The sequence below is a fragment of the Narcine bancroftii genome, chromosome 4 (genome assembly GCF_036971445.1).
Source record: "Narcine bancroftii isolate sNarBan1 chromosome 4, sNarBan1.hap1, whole genome shotgun sequence".
NCBI classification, from domain to species: domain Eukaryota; kingdom Metazoa; phylum Chordata; class Chondrichthyes; order Torpediniformes; family Narcinidae; genus Narcine; species Narcine bancroftii.
In genome coordinates this window covers 63,071,786-63,086,179 of record NC_091472.1, presented here as the reverse complement: position 1 = coordinate 63,086,179, position 14,394 = coordinate 63,071,786, and the positions used below count along the sequence as shown (strand labels likewise).

General features: G+C 39.3%; 1 protein-coding gene across 6 annotated transcripts in view; it reads left to right on the top strand.

The window, feature by feature from the left end:
- Nucleotides 1-14,394, top strand: part of asb3 (ankyrin repeat and SOCS box containing 3) — a 114,886-nt gene that overhangs the window by 87,979 nt on the left and 12,513 nt on the right. For 3 of the 6 annotated variants that reach the window (XR_011355757.1, XR_011355756.1, XM_069931404.1), the window contains exons 9-10: nt 7,191-7,324; nt 11,665-11,858. Coding sequence is in view for 4 of the 6 variants with exons in the window: in XM_069931404.1 (XP_069787505.1) it covers nt 7,191-7,324; nt 11,665-11,858 (328 nt within the window). In the remaining 2 variants the exon portion in view is untranslated. Of the gene's footprint in view, nt 1-7,190; nt 7,325-11,664; nt 13,155-14,394 lie in introns of those variants that run through there. The other 3 variants (XM_069931406.1, XM_069931405.1, XM_069931403.1) reach the window with 1 other exon arrangement.

The following is a 14,394-nucleotide window of genomic DNA, read 5'->3' as shown; positions in this document are numbered from 1 at the left end:
CATGGGAAAGAGTCAGGGTGTTCGGAAAATGCAAGGTAAGCATGGAATATAAAGGACAGATACCAAAAAGATTATCCCCTCGACATTGTTGACACCAAAGGGCTGGCGTTGTTTGTAAGAAATTGGTTATCAGACATTCAACTAGATTGGATGGAAATTGGATCCATAATGAACACATGCCTGGAGGATGAGGCCAAGCCAAAACTGGAACAAGTGCTTAAGAAATATCAGTCGGTTTTCGAAAAAGGCCTGAGGAAAATCCAAGGAGTCCAGGCGAAGTTGCACATGAAATCAGGTATTGAACCCAAGTTCTATAAGCCCAGACCGTTACCATTTGCAGTTCTTCTTTCTTTCTTTGGCTTGGCTTTGCGGACGAAGATTTATGGAGGGGTATGTCCACGTCTGCTGCAGGCTCATTGGTGACTGACACGTCCGATGTGGGACAGGCAGGCATGGTTGCAGTGGTTGCAAGGGAAAATTGGTTGGTTGGGGTTGGGTGTTGGGTTTTTCCTCCTTTGTCTTTTGTCAGTGAGGTGGGCTCTGCGGTCTTCTTCAAAGGAGGTTGCTGCCCGCCGGACTGTGAGGCGCCAAGGTGCACGGTTGGAGGCGATATCAGCCCACTGGCGGTGATCAATGTGGCAGGAACCAAGAGATTTCTTTAAGCAGTCCTTGTACCTCTTTTGTGCACCTCTGTCTCAGTGGCCAGTGGAGAGCTCACCATATAACACGATCTTAGGAAGGCGATGGTCCTCCATTCTGGAGACGTGACCCACCCAGCGCAGTTGGGTCTTCAGCAGCATGGATTCGATGCTTGCGGACTGTGCCAGCTCGAGTACTTCGATGTTGGTGATGAAGTCATTCCAATGAATGTTGAGGATGGAGCGGAGACAGCGCTGATAGAAGCGTTCTAGGAGCCGTAGGTGATGCTGGTAGAGGACCCATGATTTGGAGCCGAACAGGAGCGTGGGTATGACAATGGCTCTGTACACGCTGATCTTTGTGTGTTTCTTCAGGTGGTTTTTTTTCCAGACTCTTTTGTGTAGACTTCCAAAGGCGCTATTTGCCTTGGCGAGTCTGTTGTCTATCTCTTTGTCGATCCTTGCATCAGTTGAAGTGGTGCAGCCGAGATAGGTAAACTGGTTGACCGTTTTGAGTTGTGTGTGCCCAATGGAGATGTGGCGGGGCTGGTAGTCATGGTGGGAAGCTGGCTGATGGAGGACCTCAGTTTTCTTCAGGCTGACTTCCAGGCCAAACATTTTGGCAGTTTCCACAAAACAGGACGTCATGCGCTGGAGAGCTGGCTCTGAATGGGCAACTAAAGCGGCATCATCTGTAAAGAGTAGTTCACGGACAAGTTGCTCTTGTGTCTTGGTGTGAGCTTGCAGGCTCCTCAGATTGAAGAGAATGCCATCCGTGCGGTACCGGATGTAAACAGCGTCTTCATTGTTGAGGTCTTTCATGGCTTGTTTCAGCATCATGCTGAAGAAGATAGTAAAGAGGGTTGGTGCGAGGTCACGCTGTTGTCAATGGAGAAGGTTTCGGTGAGCTCATTTCTGTATCTGACCCGACCTTGTTGCTTTTTGTGCAGTTGGATAACCATGTTGAGGAACTTGGGGGGGGGGGGGCATCCGAGGGGCTCTAGTATTTACCAAAGCCCTTTCCTGCTCACGGTGTCAAAAGCTTTGGTGAGGTCAACAAAGGTCCGCTGCCCGAGCACTAAACATAGGCCGCCGTCGCCAGGCAAACCCCGGCAGCCCGCACAGCCCGACTGTTGGCAGCCGAGCCCCGGGCCGGGAGCAGTCAATGAGAACTGTTTAGTGTATTTCAGATTTTAATACACACCTCAAAAACCAACTAAACACTAACAACTGTGAACTCCATTGCAGAGTTCTCTCCAGACCATTTGCAATAACAAATTGGAAAACCAAGGAATCATGGAAAGAATTCAATACAGTGATTGGGCAGCTCCCATCGTGTTAGTATGAAAAACCAAGGGAGAAATCCGAATTTGTGGCAATTACAAAGTCACCGTTAATCAGGCTGTACAAATACCTGGACATCCTATGCCCAAAGTAGAAGAATTATTCCAGGCCCTGAATGGGGGAAAGAAAGTCATGAAGCTGAACTTATCCTAAGCATATTAGTAAGATGAATTGGATAAGGCATCAAAGAAATATGTGACAAGAAATACTCATTTAGAGTTATTGACCTAGACCCAAATCCATATGGAATATCGGCAGCCCTATCAACATTTCAAGTGGATAAATGATTGCATGGCATAAATGTAGATGCTACCTCGACGACAACATAATTACAGCTCAAGACGACTCAGAGCACCTATCTAACTTAGAAAGGGTCCTAACCTGTCTGTAACAAGTGAACGTCTGTTTATTTATGGTACCTTCCGCAACATATTTTGGCTTCACAATTAATAGTAAAGGAGTCCGAATGGATACCACTTGTACCGAAGCCGTCTGCAGAGCACCCTAACCAACAAATTGAGCCAAATTGCATTCATTCCTGGGTTTGGTTAACTATTATTGGAAGCACATTCCAAATTTGTTAATGCTGTGTTTTCCGCTGAACCAATTGTTAAGATAAGAAAAGAACAGAAATGAAGAAACTACTAATACAATCAACCATTTGAACGAAATACTAACATCACACTATGACACAGAAAAGGAAGTGATTGCAGAGGTCGACAGCATCGAGTCCATGCTGCTGAAGATCCAGCTGCGCTGGATGGGTCACGTCTCCAGAATGGAGGACCATCGCCTTCCCAAGATCGTATTATATGGCGAGCTCTCCACTGGCCACCGTGACAGAGGTGCACCAAAGAAAAGGTACAAGGACTGCCTAAAGAAATCTCTTGGTGCCTGCCACATTGACCACCGCCAGTGGGCTGATAACGCCTCAAACCGTGCATCTTGGCGCCTCACAGTTTGGCGGGCAGCAGCCTCCTTTGAAGAAGACCGCAGAGCCCACCTCACTGACAAAAGGCAAAGGAGGAAAAACCCAACACCCAACCCCAACCAACCAATTTTCCCTTGCAACCGCTGCAATCGTGTCTGCCTGTCCCGCATCGGACTGGTCAGCCACAAACGAGCCTGCAGCTGACGTGGACTTTTTTACCCCCTCCATAAATCTTCGTCCGCGAAGCCAAGCCAAAGAAGAAAAAAGAAAGAAGACATCGCCAGTGGGCTACTTATATGGTAGAAAGTTTACCTTAGTAACAGACAACAAACCACTGAGATTGATTCTAGACCCTAAAAAGGGGATACCAGTGCTAGCTGCAACAAGAATTCAAAGGTGGGCCATGCAGCTCGCCGCATAAGATTACCATTTGAAACATAAATCAGCAACACAAAATGACCATGCTGATGTCCTATCTTGATTACCTCTTCCTGAAACCAAACAGAAAAATTAGATAATTAACTCGACAGCGAAGGCTACAGCTATTAATCAGGAACAGCTTCATTCCTTATCAAATACAGCAAATGCTATCAGCAAAGCAGTACGGAAAGAAGCTACACTGTCAAAGGTGTATTAATATTTCACATTAAATGGATAGCCCAAGTCCGAAGCCATCTTTCGAATTGAAACCTTATATACGACGTAATGAAATATCAATTGAAGAATACCATTTGTTTATTATCGGGAACCAGGACAATCATTCCTACAAAATGGCAGACTGCCATGTTATCAGAGCTGCACAACAACCACCCAGGGATGGTTCAGATGAAAGCTTTGGCATGTGTGTATGACTGGTGGCCATCAATGGATATCAATATTGAACAAACAGTAAGAAGATGTTACACTTGTCAGGAGCTGCAACTCAAAGCACCACAAGTGGCAGCTAAACCATGGAAATGACCATCGTGACTATGGCACAGGATTCATGTAGATTTCACTGGTCCCTTTATGAGAAAAAAATTCCTTATTGTTGTTGATGCACACACTAAATGGCCAGTTGTGTCACACATGAAAACAACAACAACAAACCAAATGATTGAGAGACTATGAAGTACATTCACATCATATGGATTACCTATAGAACTAGTCTTCAGTAATGGGCCGCAGTTTGTATCTGATGCTTTTAAGGTGTTCCTACGCAATAACAATATACGACACATCTTATCAGTGCCCTACCATCCAAACATGAAGAAATGGAAAGTTTCATGCAGACATTTTAAAAAGTCCGTGAAAACCAAGAAATCCCTAAACATTTCATGGAATCACAAACTTGCAGATTTTCTGATAGCATATAGAAACATGCCACACTCTATTACCAAACGACCATCAGCAGAATCGATGTTTGGAAGAGACTTGAGGAGAAGTCTTTCTGTGGTGCACCTGAACATTTGCCTTCGTATGGAACAAGCCACATTTCAATCTTCCTCTCCAAGTAAACCTACAAGATCTTTTGAAATAGGAGAACAAGTACTGGTATGGCACTACCGAGATTATATGAAGCCGTGAATCAGAGGTGTGATTCTGAAAATACTGAGTCCCTGTTCCTGTTCCATACTGGTGGGAACTAAAACGTGGAAACGCCACATCACCCAGTTAAAAGCAGTGAATGATCGAATGGCCATATCCACTGCCCATGACCCTGATGAGTTTCCATTGTGGGCTCCTGTCAGTGACAACATTTCAGAAATAGTTTCAGGAGATGATGCCCTGACTGCTCAGCAGTGCAATCAACACTATATCCAGCTCAGCAGAGCAGCCCTACGTAACATCTGAATGGGGCTTGCCAAAGACAAGTTCACAGTCCTTACCACCAACCGAGGGGGAGGTACTGCCCAAAAAGGTAAAGAGTCTGGAGTTGTAAAGTCTACGGGCGATTCTACCTCACCAAGAAGATCAAGAAGGGAAAGATGTCCACCAGGATGATGAACAGTGACTTGCCTGCTTAACACTTATGTTGAAGTGTAGTTGAAGCATTTATTTTGTGGAGGGTGAAGTGTTGGGAATATATGCCTGCATGCTTATAATGTCATCATGTATGATAACATCAAGTGTATGTGTGTGCTGCAGAGAACCATTTTAGTTTAGTAATAAAAAATGAATGAAGCATCACGTCTCCGTGTGCTAGTGTATTTCTATGTCAAGAATACACGGCAGTTCTCCCCATGTCTGCGTGGGTTTCCACCAAGCGCTCCAGTTTTCTCCCACTCTCCAAAACGTATGGGGTTGTAACTTAATTTGGGTGAAATTGGATGTCACGGGTTTAAATAGCCAGTCAGCTTCTACTGTGTTGTAAATACATTTTAAATTTGTATACAGATATATATAAAAATGAAATTTAAAACCACCAATCTTGCCTTAAAAGCTATAGTCAATATGAATTTCATTGTAGAGCTATATTTATTTAAAAAATAAGAGATACTTTTGCTTGGTTTGCGACTACATCAGATATCAATCACTGATCTACTCTCTATTGACATCATTCATCAAAGACTTGTGCCAGCTTATTATCAGTGTGAACTGCATTTTATCGGCATCGATTCTTAAGCTTATAACATTTCAACCTAAAATGTAGATGCTTGGCCCAAATAATATTGATAGATGATTATTTCTTTACTGTATTGAATTAAAATTTAAATCATTTTTTTTTCACTGGCAAGTTTCTTCACTGAGATGTTCCATTACAAATCTGATATTTATAGGCTTCAGTTTATGCCACTTTTATTCATGAACAAATAAAGAGAAAAATTAATGCTGGCCATATATTTAGCTGATTATTTCTGGTTCACAATTTTTGTTATCATAAAACATCTTCAAGTGTTGTTCACTGGCTTTCCACAAGATCTGGAATTGTACCTTCTGGGAAACATTATGGACATGTGTTTTAAACTGTCCAAGTACCAAATTCAGTTTGTGAAGGTCGTCTTGATGGTAGCCAGGAAATGTATGGTCATGTGGAAGACTGACTCCCAACTAAATATTACATGATGGAATCTGGAAATTCAGAGTTGCATTCCTCCAGAGAAAATCATGTACAATTTAAGGAGGAAATATCATATTCGTTAGAGTGTGGAAACCTTATCTGAAAGATATTGGTCCACAGATATGACTATCCCCCTTCGGAATAAGGGTACCGAAACAATCTGTCCCAGCAGGGAAACAATTAGGATCAATGTGGCACAGCCGATGTGCTCTTTTAGTTTTTTTATTCCTTTTGCTACTTAGTCACCTTGGTTGTTTTTTCCTAAGTTTCTGTAGGGGTCGTTGACCCACCAGTACTGTGTTTTTTGTATCTTTATAATTTATATGACTTGATTCTCAGTTATACGGGGGGGGGAGAATAAAAAAGTAGTCTGTATGTCATATTGGTGTTGAAAGACATTGTATTGTTTGTTTGCATTGCATTTATGTGAGTCTTTGAAAATCAAAAATTAATTTGTCCACTGGCTTATTTGCCTGTCTGCAATAGTAAGGAAAGTTTACTGTTGGTGAATTAATGCAGCATTACATAATTCATCATTGGGAACTGATTTCCTCAGACTTTTTTCTTAAAGTCTGAGGAAATTAGTATGATTGATTATTTTGCTTGGCTTAAAAGGCCACAGAGCATTTTTCTGGTGCAGCAGGAACATGCATTTTCTGGCAGTGTAATTTTTTTTAAAAAAAGAGATCTTTTTTCAAAAATAAGCATTCGCAAAAAAAATTAAAAGCTTCAACAAAAATTATCAACAACACTTTTGATTTTAACTTTAACTTTTTCCATTATTTACTTCACATCCCTCTCTGAATTGGGGTTTCAGAGAATGACTGAAATCTAATCTTGGAAGCCTCCTTGATGTCATTCTGCTTAAAAGCAACTGCTATTAATGAAAATATCTGCAGATACTGGAAATTTGAAATTGAAACAAAATGCTGAGGGATATTCAGTCAAGAGAAAAACAATGTTAATATTTAGGCCTATAAGTTTTCATTGGAATTTGAAAGTGAGAAAGCAATCATGTTTTAAGTTGCAGAGAGGGGAAGGGGTGGAGACACAAAGAAGTCTGAGATACAATGGAGAACATTTAATCAAAAGACGTTATTTTGAGACACACCATTTGTCATGACTGGAATTATACAGATGGAGGGGCTGCTTTGTAGTTTTCTGTGATCGTTTCTAGCTTTTGAATTTTTTTTGTCATTTTGAAAATTTAGTTGTATTTTTAATTTTTAATTGGCAGGTTAAATGCAGCCAGTGACAACATGCTTAATTTTACACTTGAGTTTACAAACTGGAAGAGGCTTCCTTTGATTGTGGGCCAGATTCTTTTCTGTCGCATGGGTAGCTCCACTTGGATTGAACAGAAACGTTTTGGTATGTAATTGCTTTAAATACAAATTACAATTGCATTTTAAATCATAATTAATGTAAATTAACACAGCATTTTTAAATATTGCCCTCTGTAACTTTTTTTAATCTGTTGCATGGTTCTGCATTTATAATATACTCAACAGTGTTCTATTACCAGTGTTTTTAATATGCCAAAATTCAGCGATGCAATGCAGTGATTAGAGGACAATTGTGGGATACTAATTGTCAGAATTAACTCAGTGGCTGACATCAAATAACATAAGGCCATCAGTCATGCGAGCAGAAATTCAGCTCATCAAATCTGCCCCGCCATTCAATCATGAGCTGATCCATTTTCCCCATGCAGCCCCACTGCCGGTCTTCTCCCTATAACCTTTGATGCCCTGACTAATCAAGAACTTATCAATCTCTCCCTCAAATACTTCCAACCACTTGGCCTCCACAACAGTCTATGGCAACAAATTCCACAGATTTACAACCCTCTGGCTGAAGAAATTCCTCCACATATGCCTCTGTTCTAAGTGGACACCTTTCAATCCTGAAGTTGTGCCCTCTTGTCCTTGACTCTCCCACTATGGGAAACTTTTCCACATCTACTCTGCCCATGCATTTCAACATTCAAAATGTTCCATTGAGATCCTTCCTTGTTTGCTTAAATTCCAGTGATCACAGGGCAAGAGCCATCAAATGTCCTTGTAAGATAACTCATTCCGGGAATCTTTGTGAACCTTCTCTGAACCCTCTGCAACGTCAGCATATCTTTCTTAAATGAGGAGCCCAAAGCTGCTCACAATACTCCAAATGAGGTTTCATCATTGCCTGATGAAGTCTCAGCATCGCATCCCTACTCTTATATTTTCTTCCTTTTGAAACGAGTGTCTGAATTGGATTTGCCTTCACTGCTGACTCAACATGCAAGTCCTGCACGAGGACTCCCAGGTCCCTTGGGATTTGGGAATTTTCAATTTTCTCCCCAGTTAGAAAATAGTCTACCAGTTGGCAATGATAAATTTTGAAAGTAAAGAAGTGATAGAAATTTAAAAGTGAAAAATAACAGCAGATGCTGAAAATTTGAAATAAAAAAAAACCAAAATGCTTAAACTCCTCAGGTCTGACATAGAGAAACAAAATTTGTATTTTAGGCTTGGCATATAGACATTGGCTGACCTTTCAATGGAAGGGAAGTCTTGCTTCTTTGGCTATGCCAAACCTAGCATTTGTGAAGTGTCAGAAACAAGCCTTTCATCCCACTAAATCTGTGCGGACCATCAAGCAACCATTTACATTAATCTTTCTCTGATCTGGCTTTATTCTCTCCACATTTCCATCAACTAAACCGACTCCAGCCCATTTTATGTCACTCACTTGCATTGAAGGTTTTAATCTAACAACCTTTGTTTTTGGAATATGGGAGGAAAGTGAAGCACACGGAGGGGAACCTGTGCATTGACAGAGTATGTGCAAACTCTGAATTGGAGGTTGGAAGGTAGTTACTCTACTAGTTGCACCACTGTGCCACTCCACATTGTGCAACAAAGTAGGATTAATTAATTACCTCAGTTGTTCATTCTTCACCACCTCCTTGAAACAGTATTACACAAGAACAAGTCTCATGAATGAATTTTTAATGTAGTTGATTGAAGAATGGATTCAGGAATAATATTTTAATGTGAATGAAGGTAAATATGTGAGCATGAAAACAAAGCTGGCTGGAAAGCAATGGCAATTAAATAGATTAGATAACCTTTATTGTCATTGCACAAGTACAATGAAATTGAGTGAACATCCTGGTGGTGCACACATACATAAAACAATAAAATATAAAAGCAACAACACAATAAAACAATACAATATTCAATGATTGATTGTATTCAGCTCATGTGTAGCTCTGGGGTAAAAACTGTTTTCAGGTCTGTTTGTCCGTGATTTAATGGACCTAAAATGTCTATCGGAGGTCAGCAGTTTAAACAGATAATGACCATGGTGGTAAGGATCCTTCAGGATTTTGGCTGCTCTACTGAGACAGCAAGATCTGTATCAATCCTCCAAAGAGGGTAGTGTGCAGCTGATAATCTTCTAGGCCATACTGATGACCCTCTGAAGGTCCCATTTGTCTGTTGCAGGAGGCCAGCACACTCTTGCTGGAGCAGCGATAAAAGGACACCTGCAGTTTCTCCTTAAGAATCCTCAAGCATGGAGTCATTGCTTTGCCTTTTTACCTACTGTAATTGTATTGGTAGTCCAAGGGAGATCTTCAGCAAAGTGCTTACCCAGAAATCTGAAAGCAGTAACCCTTTCCACACCGTCCCTGTTGATGTATATAATGGGTCTGGAACTGTACTGTTCCTCCTGAAATCTATTTATAAGTTATTTTGTTTTCAAGGAGTTAGCAATGAGATTGTTCTCTGACCAGCACACTGTCAATCTGGACTTCATCCCTGTAGGCTGTCTCATCTGAAACGAGTCCAACCACAGTTATGTCGTCTGCAAACTTGATGTTGGTATTGGTAGAATACGTGGAGGCAGTCATGGGTATAAAGAGAGTAGAAGATGGGACTCAATACACACCCTTGTGGGGAGCTGGTACTGAGTAAAAAGGTAAAGGAGAGATGAATGCCAATTTTAACAGTCGGGGGCTGTTCATTAGCTTAACGGATTAGTCAATTGAGATGCAGGGGTAACTTTGAAGGGGATTTCAGAAAACAGAAAAGATCATTTGAAAAGAAAGACATATTTCAAGGAAAGGATAGTAGCAAACTTGAAGAAAAACTAATTATGTGAAGGCGTGTGTCAGATTGGACTGGACAGAATATTTTAAAAAAATAGAAGGAATTCCTAAAAGTTTAACAAGGTATTTGTCTTTAGAACTGTATTCTAAATGCAGATGCAAAAATTAGACATTGAATGAGCAAATCTGAAGCAACCTGAAAATACATTTATCCAGCGTCTATCAATCCCCATAGATGACAGATAGCAAGGGTTTTACTGTATACAAGTCTTGAGTTAGACCCCACCTGGAATAATGTGTTAATTTCTGTTCACCTCACTATAGGAAGGATGTGGATGCCTGAGAAAGGAGATGTAGAAAGATCCTGCCTGGATCGGAGAGAATGCCTGATGAAGTGTATATGTTGAGTGAACCTGGTCTTTTCTCCTTGAAGTGATGAGGATGATTTGATAAAGTGTACAAGATTATGAGAGGCATTGATCATGTGGATGGCCAGAGGCTTTCCCAAGCCTGAAATGGCTAACACAGGAGACATAGTTTTAAGGTGCTTGGGGAGTAAGTAGTGTGTGGAATGCATTGGTAACAACAGTGATGACAGCAGGTAAAATCGGATATATTGAGAAACAATTAGATAGGTATATGGAACTTAAAAAAATGAAAATCTATACAGTAGAACAGTTCTTGGCAGTTAGAGTAGTTTATTGGTTCGGCACAACATATTTGGCCTAAGGGCCTGTACTGTGCTGTAGTTCTATGTTCTCAGGAGAAAAAAAACTGGACTACAAAGCAGGCTGAATACATGAAAACAGATGGCAAGAGATACAATATTTAATAGATATTAAAACATGGGTGTTAGTCCTGAAGGTTCATCTGGGGTATTATTAATTGAAAATGAGGATGGCTTAGGATTGTTGGAAGTGTTGGTAATTTTACACACTAAATATGTGAGCAATTGAGGCTCATGTCCAAGTTGGAAGATAATAATTCAAAGTCAATGGAGGATTTTTTCTGGGGAGAAAAAAAATCATAGACCACCATTATGTTGATCCCTACTTGAGCAGTGTGATAAAAGTTGAACAAATATCTCTTGTACATTAAGTTGAGCATCTTAACGATATTGAAGTGGAATTTGATACAGTAAAATCACTGTTATCTGGAATTCAAGCAACTGGCAGCCTCAAGCAACCTGCAAAAAAAAGAAAAAAGAACTAAACATATGAATGTTTAAAATTGGTGAGCCTTGCTGTTAGTTCTCCATTCACGCAATATGCAGTCTCAAGCAACTGGGAAATTCACTTATCTAGCATCTACCAATCCCTGTAGGTGCTGGCTACCAGGGACTTTACTGTATTAGCAATCAGTTTTGCAACAGCAAGATGAATTAGAAAAAAATATACCATCATGATGTAATCTAGATACAAATAGGAATGATAGGTTACATTTGTAATAACGTGCTACTTTGAAATATATTTGCTGAAAAACGAGTATTACAGGTTTTCTACAGGTCCATGATGATCTATTTTTCACTTATAACAAATATGTATAATTGTTCTTTTTGTTTTTCATTAAATATTTGTGAATGTTTAATACTGCTTAATTTTCTGTTCCAATTTAGATGAAATTCCTCCATTGACTCATCTCAGTCGTTTAAAAATTCGATCAACACTGAAAAGTGAATGCCTTCGTTCTGATAAATTTATTTGCCAGTTACCACTACCATCTTGTCTGCATGATTTTCTTCTTTATAAGGATGTTTTGAAATTGTATGGCATTCCTGAAATTTTAGTGTATCACGAAGAAATGGAAACTGTAAGTAATTATGCTGAATATTTGGAAAATTGATCAAAAACATCAGATTTGGAAGATGAAGTGTTGTAAATCATCATTTGTTCTGTTAATCATCTTAACCTTGTTCATCCATTTAGATTGGGATTTATCATTTTTGATTGTGAAAGGTATAACAGGACTTTTATCTTAAAATTTTGCAGGAGTTTCTCTGAAAATGTCACCATTTTCTTTTTACTCCACCTATCCTTGAAACATAGAGCAGTACTACACAAGAACAAGTCTTTTTTACAGTCAAGAATAATTTTTAGCCACCACTGACATCTCTGATCTTAATTTGACTTAGTTTAACAGAATACTGCTGTTTGATCTTGCCAACCTCTACGTCCTTCTCCAGTGAAAACTGATAGGAAGTACTGTTTTTAGTACCTCACCTACTTCCTCTGGCTCCAGGCGTGAATTTCATTTATGTCTTCCAGTGGTTCTACTTATTCTTTGCAAAATGCCTTGGGACTCTTTTTAATCTTACTTGCCAAGGACATTTGATGCCCTCCTGCCCCCTTTTAGTCCTGTTGCTTCCTTCATATTATTCAATGGCTGTCTCTAATTTCTGCTTCCTAAAGTTTAGTCTTCTGTTTTGTAAATTTTATTTTTCATGTTCATCAATACAAATACTGTACTTATCTGTATCGTACAGAATAATAAAAAATGATGCAAAAAATTTCATATTTTCTCCCCTATCCTCCCACTCCCTCCCCACAAAAGTAAGAAAAACAAGAAAAGAAAAAGCCTGTCTCAATTAATAATACATCCTTCATTAGTTAATTAAATTCCAAATTTACAAATATAATCTTAAACCTTAAATCTAACGTGAGTTGGAGCAGGAAGAGCGGACACTGTAGATGAAATCTCTTACCAATAAAATACATATAAAGTTTCCAAATCTTATCAAACTTTTCTTGTTGATTCTGTAAATCATACTTTCTAATGGTATAAAATTTTGTAATTCCATTTGCCATCTATTCAACCCCACATTATTATCTAGTTTCCATGTTACAGCTATACATTTCTTTGCTATTGCTATGCTTAAAAACTTCCTCTGATAAATATGTAACTTCAAATCATAAATATCTCCTAACAAAAATATTTTGGGATCTTTCAAAACTTGCATCTTCAGAGCTCGTCCCAATCAAATACTTATATCTTCCCAAAATTTTTCTACTTTTTCACATTGCTGTACTGCATGTAAAAAGGTTATTACCTCTTTATTACATCTAAAACATTGATAAGAGCAATTTGAATCAAGTCTGTGTAATTTATTTGGAGTGTTATATAATTGATGTAAAAAATTAAATTATACCATTTAGTACCTGACATTAATTGTATTAGTTATACTTTCATAACATAGTTTTGAACATACTTCTTGAATTTGTATATTTAATTCTCTTTCCCACCTCAATTTAGATTTAAATAGATTTTTTTTCTGGATATTCTCTTGCAATTTTATATACATATTAGCAATACATTTTTTGATAAATGTGCCAGTTATTAAATATTCAAATTGACTTTGTTCAGGTAATCTAAAATTGGTCCTCACTTTCTTTTTAAGTATGATTTAAGCTGATAATAAGAAAAAAATAGTATTATTTGGTATATTATACGTATCTTTCAGTTGGTCAAAAGTAAAAAAGCCCCAAAAAAATCCTTTATCCTTTTTATTCCACAATTATACCAAATGTCAAAATGAACATTATTAACCATAAAAGGAATTAAAGGATTTTGCTTTAATAACATTCTAGCCAACTGATAATTCTTCATTCCTCTTTCTACATGTATTCCATTCCATACTTAAAGTATATATTTCAAAATTGCCCTTTCAGCAATCCTTCATACCATTTGTACAAAATATGCTCAGAATTATTTTATTTTACTCATTTTAATTTGCACCCATGCTGTCTTTTCATCAGTCTGGTAACAAGAGGACAAAAATCTAAGTTGAGCTGCTTTATAGTAATTTTTAAAATTAGGTATTTTTAGTTCCCTTGGTCATATTTCCATGTTAATTTTTCCAATGCCATCCTTGGCATTTTGTCTCGCCAAATAAATCTTACACTTGTTGCGGCGCACATCCTCCTGGTGAATGTGGCGGGGCAGCCATGGGGAGGTGGCATCATCAGGGGTTTCCAGCGATTATGATGTCACAATGCACCAGGTGACTGAGCTCATGCTGCCCTTATAGGGATGCGCTGAATTTGAATAAAAACAGTCATTAACGACCTTCGGTGTGGCAGCAGTGATTTCTTTCAGCTTCTGCAAGCGCCACAGTGGTGACCCCGACGGGTCCAGACGGCTATCTGGACGCTGCGAATGATTGGCGCAGCCAAAGTGAATGCAATAGCCCTCAAACGTCCCCCCTTCTGGCCCCATCGCTCACGGACGTGGTTCGGGCAGGCGGAGGCACAATTCTAACTCCGCTACATCTTAGCCGATACCACAAAATTTTACAACGTCGTGGGCGCACTGGACCAGGACACGGTGGCAAGGGTGGATGACATCATTC